This window comes from Lycium barbarum, chromosome 3 (assembly GCF_019175385.1).
Source record: "Lycium barbarum isolate Lr01 chromosome 3, ASM1917538v2, whole genome shotgun sequence".
NCBI classification, from domain to species: Eukaryota; Viridiplantae; Streptophyta; class Magnoliopsida; order Solanales; family Solanaceae; genus Lycium; species Lycium barbarum.
Window position 1 is genome coordinate 146,590,673 of NC_083339.1, and position 12,256 is coordinate 146,602,928.

Below are 12,256 nucleotides of genomic sequence, written 5' to 3' on the forward strand. Positions count from 1 at the left end.
AAATTATATGTAGTCTGCACGGCAAAGGAAATCACCACATTAACCTGTGTCACGGGTTTTAATCAAACCTTCTTGCATGAATTTAGAAAACTGCGTAGCTAAGATAATGTCTTCAGGTCCCCATATAGTTTTCCCATAAGATTAAATCAGGTTTTTTAGTCGAGAAAATCGGGCCACGTTATATTTTATGTACACAATCGTACTTTGCAATTCTGGAAGAGCCTGTTTTTGCGTCTTGCACCCACGACAACCTAATTTTCCACCTTATTTACTAATTATTGATTCAACTTAAGACTTGTTTTGCGAAAGACTGCCTGATAGCAAATACAGCAATATTTCATGATTAATTACCTAGTAATCGTATAATGTTAGTGCAAATGTGTTTTCTAGTCAAATCTAATCGATTCTTCAACCGAATTTATTTTCTGAATAATCAATCACGAATTTAGCAATTTTAATCACAAAAGTAATTTAGTGACTTTTGAAGAAAAAATCACAAGTTGAATGATTTTAAAGGGAAAAATTAGTTAATATGTATATCATACTCTATAGTTAGTATTATGGATGTGTATTGTGTGACGTGTGTGTCTAGTGTGGGTAAAATAGTGCATGCATTATATTCCTATATAAGTTTCATAAAAGGATTTTGGATTCTTAATTAATTATTTTCGGTTCACTAAATTTTACCTCTTCTGAAAGGAATCAATAAAACTTAAATCGGATATTATGTTCTTACTCATTCTGAATCTTTGCTAAATATTTCAACTATTGAAATTAAAAAAATTACAATTGGTCGAATAATATGAAGGAGATTAATTGATAGTCTCCTTTAAGATAAGCTTTAAAATATTATTCTAATTATGCCTTACAATATAAATTAAGTCCAAATTAAAAGCATTACCTAGGTGCAGTAAATATGACCTACTCTTTCCTAACCTCTAGGATGCCCTGTAACAAGGGCTTTATCTGCAAGAGCTAACATCACTGCAATTAAGGATTTTTCTATCTCCAAATTAAAGCTATTTTTAAGTGCTATCACCAATTTCCCAACATTGCCGTAAAAGGAGTTTTTCATCTATAAGAGAAATTTGTGTGTGTGGATATTTTTCTCCAAGTATTACAATTATAATTATAATTATTCTTAATATTTATATCTTTCATAAAATATAATATCTAACGCAAAAGATTATATTAGTACTTTAATATATAGAGTTTTATGTTGCAAAACAGAAAAGTTGCTTGGGTTATCAGATTTTTTATGCCGAAATTAATTTACATATATTAGTTACAAAACGACCCCTTAGAAGTATAACAAATCAATCCCAAAAAGTGCGAAAAAATTCTTTATCACTAAAAAAAATGATAATAATGAATAAATTTAAGTTACATACGCTTATAATATAATTTATATTTACACTTATACAGCTAAGTTAAATTGTGTAAACAATTTTTACGTCAACCAAAGTTTCAAATTTGGTTAGTTCATTAAATAACTTTCTATCACATGCAAGTTCAATTAGAGAGAATAATTATTGTACTACTAAGCTTCTCTCTGTAGTCTGTAAGATGCCTTGTGAGTTGTGACATTTGCTTGCCAATGCAATTATATCGGGGAAAAAGCTTTTGCAAAATAATACTAATGCCTACATAATCGTCCAATGTCTAAAAGCTAAATGATTAAGGGGCCTTGTGTCTCACTCTATTGGTTAAGATAATAATGACACTTATTTAAGTGAATTGAGTGAAGGGTTGAGAAAATAACTAATATTCAACATGATAATAGGTTCGGCGTTATCATTTTAATGTTACACACCAAATTTATTAAATATGTTTTGACTAACTTAACCAGAGAAGTTCTTTTACAAGAATGTTTAGCTAAAATAAATCTTTGTTAATCCTAAACTTTATAGTAGTAAATCAATTGAACAATGAGGTGTGTGAGGAAACATGTCAACTGGTTGTAAGCTAATCAGTCTTTAATGTCCTTCTATATTCTAGTCCGGCTACATTTGAAAAATGTCATGGACTTTAGCACAGTGAATGATAAATGTTAATGGGACTAATAGGAAAACTCAAATACTCACCACACAATAGCAGAGATCATTAAGGTCACGAGCACAGGTGGTAGGATTACACGACACATAAATGATGTGTGATGCTTTTTGCTTTTGCTTTTTGATCCTGTGAAACACTTATAAGGCACCCTATACTAGAACTTTCATGAATTCGAGATAAAGATAAAACAAAAATGTTGAAGAAAAACTAAATAATCGACGAACTGACAAAAATTGAACCGATTAAAAATCAAATTAATTGGTTAAACTTGTTTTTTTTTTTTGTATATAGAAAAACCAACTCAAATCGAACGATGAGAACTCCCAGAAATTATAGGGACTATAATCAAGAATTAGCAATCTCGGTATTGTTTATACCACTATTGGGTTATTATTTTTATCCCACACTACATGTGGGATAACTATTTCAGGATTAAATACGAAAATGATACATTTGCTCTTCTCAAAAACTCTCATGTCAAAGTCCTTTAAAACCCCAAGATTAAAATTGAAAATAAAAATATAACTAAGTACGTATTTTATATTGTACCTTGTATATCTCATTCTTAGTCCAATAAACTAAACATCTGCCAATAAAATCGACTAAACACTTTTAGCATCATTAGTCCCACTATTATGATTCATCATTATTAATTCCGCAATAACTAATTAGTTCAGTGTTCACCGACCAAACCACTCGTTAGTCCTTGTCATGCAATTATAAGATGGAACCTTACGTATTACTGGGAGTAGTTTTTATCAAAATTCTCACACAGAGAAGCGAATCTCATAAGAGGAGTTAATTTTTTTTTCCAATTGTATACAACTCCAATTCAAACGTCCTAATTGCGAATACAGAGAGGTTGTTGACCTGTAAATATCAATATTGCTTTATGCAATTTGGGAGTTGATTTTCTTTATTGTTTGACATCTGAATCAGTGATCTAGTGATAGAGATGCCAGGCATCTCTCCTCCTCAGTAGATAATGATAATGATCTTGAGACCAGTAAATTATGATCACAGTATATAATAGATAATAATACTTACTTTTTGTGACCAGTCAAATGTGAGCCAACGTCACATATAATAAAGAAACTTTTACACTGTGTACCCATCTATAAAATGTATGATATACATATTTTATTTATAATTACTAGATGTTGTAGCTAGAGATTGTAATTATTTTCGGTTGAGCGGACAAATACCAAACCTTAAGTCCAGACATAAAGTCAAGCCCAAATTAGATATCCTGCCGAAGTAATTGCACGATTTGTCCTTCCAATGGTTGGTCAATTACTTGGCATAGCTACTTCTAAGAAGTAATTATTGATAATAACTACCTTTTTAATTTATTTATATTTAATAGCTATAGTGATTTTGTAAATTATCATTCGTAGATGTACCAAAATACATCAAGCTTCTGTGGCTGGAGTGGTTATTGGGTGTAGTTTTGTCCTTGCCCGCCCAAGTTTGAACCCAACCAACCACATTACTTTTCGTACATATTTTTTCTAGCTTCTTCTCCTTGTATTTTGAGTGTATCTGAGTGTATTTCGTAATATGTATTTGGCCTGAATGTAATTCGTCATATGTATTTGACTCATATTGTATTTGATATGTATTTAGCGTGAGTGTCTTGTATCTGAATGTATATGAAGCCAATGCATTCAGATACAAGATAAGAAGCTCAAATACATATGAGATACAAAACCTATGAGCCAAATACATGTGAGATAGATTCAAATAAAGTTCAAATACATGTGACATCAGATACAACTGAACATGTACACTCAAATACATCAAATACAGCGAAAATGTACCACTCAACTACAGTTAAATACAGCGAATACACAAAAAGTAGGTACGTATGGTAATTTCAAAAAGATAGCTACGAATGGTAAGAAGGGACAATAAAGTCGTTATTTACGCAAGTTTACCATTAATTTTCGTCCTTCAAATGGGCTGGTCTTTAATTAGGCCCAAAAGTGTGAAAAATTTACTATCATTAAGAATATGATTATAATAAATAAAATAATATAACTTATATACTCTTACAATATAATTTCTATTACAATAAGTTAATTTTAGAATAATTGTGTAATAATTTTTACATCGAGTTTAGTACATAAATTTAAACTCACATTATCCAACTAGAGTTTCAAATTTTAATATTTCATTAAATTAAGTACCATCACATGAAAATTCAATTAGAGAGGATACTAATAGTCAGGAGTGACAAAATTAATCATGAAAACATGATCCGCCCAAGTTTAGGCGGGTCAATGACCATCTAAATAACAAGCTTAGCCCATAGCCTAACCCTTTTCAACCCATCTAAAAATTGAGTTGATGCGTAGTCAAGTCGACCATGAAAACCCTTATCAAAATCTTAAAAAAAAAAAGATATTTGTTATTTAATATGTTATATACAGCCGTAATTAAAACAAAAAAAAGAGTTCTATTAGGTACGTAAAGAACTATAAAAGAACAAATAAAGAAATTAAAGCTTAGTGAAAATTAGGCGGACTGAATTGTTGCCCTTTTTTAGCCCATTTCAGCCCACTTAGTAAATGTTTTAATGTTAAAAACCAACTTTATTAAATATGCTTTGACTACGTAAAAGAAGTTCTTTTACAAGAATGTTTAGCTAACGAATCTTTGTTAATCCTAAATTTCATAGTACACATCAATTGAACAAAGCATTTTTTTCACTAGTCCTGCTACTTCGTATGACTGCCGCTTCATAACTTGCATCTGTATTCTTTTCACTTTCTAAATCCCAAAGGAATCTAGGCCAGCAGTCCCAGGATGAAGCAAGAACAATTGCAGACACAAGAAATTCAAACCAGTTTGTGATTAAGATGTAGAACTGGTTTATCACCGAAGCTCAAGCAAGCAAACGCATTCAATATGAGGTGTGTGAGGAAACATGTCAACTGGTTGTAAGCTAATCAGTCTGTAGTGTCCTTCTATATTCTGCTCCGACTGCATTTGGAAAATGTCCTGGACTTTAGCGGAGTGAATTATAAATGTTTGTGGGGCTATTATGAAAACTCAAATACTCACCACACCATAGCAGAGATAATTAAGGTCACGAGCACAGGTGGCAGGATTACACGATACATAAATGATGCGTGATGCTTTCAACTTTAGCAAAAATTTGATCAATTTGATGTGCATGCCAGGGCGATTAGGATCTGCGGGTTTATCAACATAATATAAATGTAAGCAAGTTTATGAAACTCCAACGGTGCACCAGAAAAAAGGAGAAACATTGCAATTTCTTATCTGTAAGTAATCTTTCAGACCATCAGCAATGAGTTGCCAAGAACAAGTGATCACTATCAAGTAGACTAAGTACTAAATCATGGTCTCACAGGCCATTCACAGAACATACTTGAGAATGCCATCGAAGATCTCATTTCGAGACCTGCATAACATTATCTACCACAGGGAGGCAGCTTTATTTTAAGACGTTTAACTATAGGGAAAAAACTTCCTTCTTCATTGTCTTTTGGAATAAGCATTCCACGTAAACATGAATTTTTTAAATTTTTTTTTTATGAAATTTGCTTTTTTGGAAGAATAATTCAATATTAAGAATCCTTAACATCTTGTAAGCAGAAGAGTCTAGAAGATTCTATGTAACTTCGAAATTTCCTTTATAGTTATAAAGATATGTACAAGGGTCTACTACTTCAGACAGTCTTCTCACTGTGACTCATACCACAAACTGTCTCTTCTCCTTTGCCATCTAATCGTTATGTTGGTTCCATCTTTTTTTTTTTTTTTGAAGGGGACAAGAACAGAAATTTAACCTAAAGACTTGGCCGAAAAGCAAATCAAACATCCTGTTTCAAAATGGCAGAGACGGTGTTTCCTTTCTAAACAATTTTCACAATTCCAAGTACGTTACTTATTGCATTCTGAATATTCTTATACTAGTAGGACTACTGATCTTATATGATATCATAAGTGCTGTCTACACTCCAAAAGAACAAAAATCTTGCTGCCAGGTAGTAAATTGGGAACTTAAGAACCATTTAGTTCCGGGAGGCTTTATCATTAAAACATTCCTAAGTGTCATAGGACCAAGGTTTTTGTTAAAGCAATGGAAGTTAAAGCTTTAAATGGAACATATCATCCATCGGGAAAAAACACGAAATAACCTGTGATAACAATGTCAGGCTTGGGCAAGTTGCTGGCGAAGGTTGAATCAATTTTATTCAAATCTCCTTCGATGAAGGTTGCATTATTGATGCAATTTAGAGTGGCATTTTGACGTGCATCTGCTACAGCTTGAGCTACCACTTCAAAACCATAAACATGCTTCACTCTGCAAATTGATATAGAAGCAAATGTCAGATCAGCAAAATCAAGAACTTGCAGCTCAGGAAAGACATTTATTTACCTTTTGGCCAGTGTAAGGCCAATGGTTCCTGTCCCACAAAATAAATCAAGTACAATTTCAGACCCGTCTCCTTTAAGAAAGGCACAATCCTCAATTAATCTATAGAGAATCTCAGCCTGCAAATTCAAGAGTTTGCATTTAGCACCAAATTTGTAAAATAGAAAAGGATGATTGAACAGGGTCCTAAAGTGTAACCGGAAGAGATCAAGGTACTCCTCCTAGCCATTTCTTTACCAAATACCTGCCGTGTGTTTGTCTGAAAGAAAGAGTTCGCAGAAATCTGGAAAGTAAGCCCTCTTAAAATCTCTGTGATGGTAGATTTTCCATACAATGTATATTCTTTCTCCCCAACAGATGTGTTGCCGATAGATGTGTTCACATTGTTCACAATGCTTACCTGTTTGATATCAAGTACAAAACTTAGTAAAGTTTATACTATAGAGAATTTTTCTAAACCGGATACACAGTGACCAATAAAAAGTTATTTTGTGGAATATAGAAGGTTAGGTGGCATCTCAAAAGAACGCAACGTGGTGGAGAGAAGAGTTGATTAAGAAATTGACTCATGAGACCAGAACTTGGCCCAGGATGAAAGCACCTTATGGGTCTAGGTAATATGATTCACAGAGTAAGTAATTAAAGGAATTAATATGATTCAAAGAGTAAGTAATTAAAGGAATTTTTTTACCTTTAAGAGACAAAAGAATGAAATTATCTGCAATAATGTTAACCTACCACTTCGGGAATTGTTGTGATTTTCTCAACAAGGGGCTTCAAGTATTCAGGATTGTCGGAAGAAGTTACAAAATTAACCATAAGCTCAGGAAGACCAGTTTCAACATTGCTGAAAGGAAAGACAGTAAGACAAATTATTAGGTCCAAGGTATAGCATATAAAAGATAATAACTCTGTATGCAGAATGACAGAGACCAAAGTATCCTTAATTAAGGGAAGAATCTGAGAATGAAAGACTTGAGACTTGCTCAAGAACCCAAGTATTTCAGATTTAAAACATGATCTGGAAATCTGAAACTAGCCACTTAAAAGTATAACTTTGTTTTTTTGATAAGGTAACCAACTAAAAGTTTTACTTGGCTTCTCAAAGATTCAACCACCAGCCACCCCAATGCCATACCTCCTCCCCCCCCCCCCCCCCAAAACACCCCCCACCAAACACAAATAAAAACTTATACTTAGCATAACAACTTATAAGAAACTTCAATTCTTTATTCACAAAGGCCTGGAAGAAGATCCAAATACCTGCCTGTTCTAAGCATTAAATGCTTCAGAAAGCCAGTGTGAGAGTACACATTCCACGGAGAAAGCCCCAACTCTGGATCCCGCCAGCATTCTTGCACAATTGCAAGAACCTAATTCACAAAATCATTTTTATACAAGAAACTACACATACAAAAAAGATAAAATAAAGCTCAATATCACTGTTATCAAGTCAAGAAGAATCAAAAGCAGAATTGAAAAACCAGTTGGGAAAATTTGTTCCAACTTCAAATCTATGAACAGTAAGGATGAGCGAAACAAGCTGCTCTTAGCACTGTCTCATTGCATCAATAGGACTCTGCAGCTGAAAATTTTCACATAAAGGTCAAAATGAGCCAGGTATAAGTGATAGGTCCTGAATCCTGTTAAACCAATGAATAAGAGCTAGAGGACATTCTTTTTTGAGAAGGTAAGGATTTTATATATAAACCAGCACTAAGCTCGTGCAGTTGAAACTGTAAAATATAGGCAGAAACAGATCCCACAAGTATCCCGTATTGACTCTGATCTAACATCTGTAAGAGCTAGAGGACAGTATTGCCAACAACAATTCTTTCCTCAATTGGTCAGAAAATTAAGATACAAAATGATAAATGGATTGAAGAAAGATCATTACTTAACTTCTGTTCAACATTCATAACACAAGAGATTAGCTTCACTATTCTATTGTTTACTAAATAAGTGCATGAACTTACCACACCTCTCTTCACTATTCTATTGTTTACTAAAGGGTAAGTACTACACCTCATAAAGGGTAACTGCATCAAAACTCAAAAGACCATGTAACAATAAAAAAGCAGACATTTGGCAACTAATCAATCTAAGCTACAGTCAAATGGCACATACCATACCTCATTTGCTGGATCACTTTGCAATAAGCACTTGTTCACATTTAAAACCTTATCAAAAAAACCAGGGGCATGCAGACCCAAAGCATAGACACATCCTTCAGTAGATTTTTCTTGCAGCTGTTCAGCAGGTACCCAGCCCTTTGGGCCAAAAGAGAATTCCATCTGCATCACAATTCACAAGTAGTGAAATCAAAGCAAACATATTGGCTTTCCACTCTTCAAAATTTATTTTCTTTTTTTTCCTTTCTTTTTTCCCTTAGCTTTCTAAGTATCAGAACTATTATTCCTTGCATATAGAACAATAATAAGAAGGAAAAATCAGAAGGTGAAATAAGAAGGGGACAAAATAAAGAAAAGGTGCTATATACACATTCACATATATTGTTGACTTCAAAGAAACCAAAAACATTCTTTATAAGTCAAGGAAATATACTGCCAGAATCTTTATCATTGACTTCAAAGAAAACAACATTATACCACTACTTACGATCAAATAATTTTCTTACACCTTTTAATGTCACCATAAATCAATAACTAACTAGATCTCCTGAAATTAGTCTCCACCGCATCTAACTTTTAGCACATTATCATTTCTCTTTTATTTTTGTCTATTCTTCTTGAAAAGGCCCTTGTTACTTCATTGCATTTTGAGTTATGAGTCACTTTGAATTTTTTAAAATTCTTAAATGCTAACGCATATCGGTGTTCCACGATTTCTATTGAGAGAGAGAGAGAGAGAGAGAGAGAGAGAGATTATTTGTGTGTATATATGTTGTATAAACCCGACCATCTAAATTTGAATACAAGAGACGTAAAATTATTTAATGCCTGCTGAGGAAAAAACATGCACCTCTCTGTCTATTGAACAGATTATCTGATTATTAAAATGTCTTAATAACATAAATAAAAATATAGGTTCATACTATCAATTGCTGACTACCAAGTTGAATGTATCACTGTCACTCAAAAGTATATGGAATTCTTCAGACTCCCGGTCTCAATAGCAAAAATAAGAAATATATAAATAAAGCAAAAGTATGTAACCAAAAAGGAAGAAAGGCCTAATAATGCTGTCTTAGATTGCATTTGTAGTAACAGTAAGCAGAAGTTCCAGTCAAAATAGAAGGAAGATCTGAACTAAAAATTTGGGTAAATCCTTTACTGACCTTGTTCCTATAGTGAAATTGAATATCACAGGGAACAATGGGTTTCATGGCACCCGCAAATTCTGGCTCGTGATCAGAAAACTTGCCCACGTGAACAACCAGGTCATGGACTTGTTGCTCTTTGGCCTGGAGCTGGGCTTCATACGACAAATTCTGAGTCTTGCAACCTCCACAGTGCAAAGCATATTCACACGGTGCTTCAACGTAGTCAAAATGAGGTGTTATTGTCTTCAACTTCTTTACCTGCCCTCCTTATCAACCAGCATAACATCAATCAACACATTGGCACAAGTAATAAAAGATCACTATAAATTTCGTGCTGTCAACTCTTAGGAGAAAAAGGACTTTTTTTGTAAAACAATTCTCATCTCCATAATATCCTCACCAATTAAAAGAGAAAGAACAAGCTAAATCACTCAAAACAAAAATAAAATAAGTACTCCCTCCGTCCCAATTTAGCTGTCATGTTTCGCTTCTCGAGAATCAATTCGACTAATCTTAGAAGCTAAATTGGATTAGATCAACCCAATACTTTACAAATAAAATTTACATGTTTCGCTTCTCGTGTGTCAATTTGACTAATCCTCGAAGCTCAATTACATTAAATCAACCCAATACTTTACAATTAAAATTTAGCTATTCAATAACTAAACAAAAGTACTACAAATTGCGATTTTTCTCGTATCAATTTGATGAAAAAAATACATTTTAAACTGCTGGTTAATGTTTACCTACTTTGACTATCCAGAAGCGGAGCATGACAACTAATCTTCAAAGCTAAATTAGATTAGATCAACTCAATACTTTACAATTAAAATTGCGATATTCAATAACTAAACAAAAAGTACTACAAGTTGCAATGCTTCTCATATCAATTTGATATACATTTTAAAACGCTGGAGACTATTTATTTAATTTGACCCTCTCAGAAGTGAAACATGACAACTAATTCGACTACTCTTCAAAGCTAAATTGGCTTAGATCAACTCAATATTTCACAATTAAAATTTTGATATTCAATTACTATATAAAAAGTACTACCAATTGCAACTTTTCTCATATCAATTTGATATACATTTTAAATGAAACATGGAAACTAATTCACGACGAAAGAGTATTAAACATTGTATACCTCAGCGTAATTATCTTTTTTACGCGTAACACGGCCAATAAATCGTTCTCCAGGAAGTGCACGATCACACATGAGTACAAAACCAGTATCAGCAACTTTACATACACCTTTTCCTTTAAAAGCAAGTGACTCACATACTAGCTCCAAAGTTTGGCCTCGTTTAGGAAAAAATGATTTATTGGACTTGTCATTGTTGTTGCTAGTACTACTAGGTACTGTTTCGTTTAATTGAATGTTTTCGGTGTCCTCAATTGGGGAAAGTGAAGCGAGAGTTGTAAATGAACGTGAACGTATTGATGTTTGAGTACGGAATTTGTGTAGCCATGTATTTGAGCGAAGGCCTAAAGTAGCCATTTTTAATAGGTGCCCGGAAACAACTCCGACTCCGAATATGCGTGCTATATTTGGAGGTTTTAAGGATAGGACGGCTAGGAGAAAATGACAAAAATGATCCCTTATGTTTGAGGGTGGCTTCAAAATAGTTCCTCAACTCTAAGTTTAGTAGTTTTGGTCCTTTAAGTTTACCAAAAGTAAGCACTTATTCACCAAATTCTAGTTGTCAAATTTAATCCGGTTTGTGAAAAAAGAAAATTATTTATCGGGAATCACATTTGGAAGTACATATTTTGTAGTTTATTTTTTTTATTATTATTTCAAAAGTTTGGTACAATCTACAATGTTTTGAGATGCATTTTTTGGTTAAAAAAAAATTTCCACAATTCCGATTAAATTTAATAATTAGATTTTTGTCAATATTTTGGGGAGATCAAACTTAAAAGAATTAAAAGTAAAACTGCTCCGTTGATATTTGGGAAGACTATTTTTGTCATTTTCTCGAACGGCTAATCCCAAAAGTTTTGTTTTAACAATGGGGCTGCCTAATCTAGTGGGCTTGGTTTATTTATCAGTTGGGTTTTAGAATTGCATCGAGGGTCCTTTCCATTTTTGGCCCTATTTTGTGCTGGTCTTTAATTTCTGTCTTTCGACGAATAATTTTTTCATGGGACATATGTTTTTATTTTCACATTATAATATCCCATGAGGTATCGCTTTTCGGCAGGGGCTTGGTGGCAGTCTCTGGAGCACTGTGTCCGTTACAGTTTCTTGTGTTTTAATTACAATTATCATCTACTCCCTCTATTTCAATTTATGTGAATCTATTTCCTTTTTAGTCCGTGTCAAAATAAATGACATCTTTCCTAATTTGAAAAAAAAAATCACTTTATTAAATGAATTACAACCACACAAATATTGAAGACTTATTTTGAACCACAAGTTTCAAAAGTCTTTGCTATTTCTTAAATGTCGTGCTCAGTCAAATTGATTCACATAAATTGAAATAGAGGGAGTATAGTTTATTGTG

At 33.1% G+C, this 12,256-nt stretch overlaps 1 protein-coding gene across 1 annotated transcript; it reads right to left on the reverse strand.

Annotated features, from left to right (window-relative positions):
- Positions 1–4,628: 4,628 nt before the first annotated feature.
- On the reverse strand, positions 4,629–11,307 carry LOC132633434 (uncharacterized). Its single transcript, XM_060349850.1, has 10 exons — positions 10,894–11,307; positions 9,762–10,004; positions 8,596–8,757; positions 7,727–7,836; positions 7,202–7,310; positions 6,708–6,863; positions 6,467–6,582; positions 6,225–6,391; positions 5,122–5,252; positions 4,629–5,040 (listed from the first exon to the last, which is right to left on the reverse strand). Exons 1-10 carry the CDS (start codon positions 11,245–11,247, stop codon positions 4,933–4,935), a joined length of 1,656 nt encoding a protein of 551 aa, XP_060205833.1. The 5' UTR covers positions 11,248–11,307; the 3' UTR covers positions 4,629–4,932.
- Between the last annotated feature and the right edge of the window lie 949 nt (positions 11,308–12,256).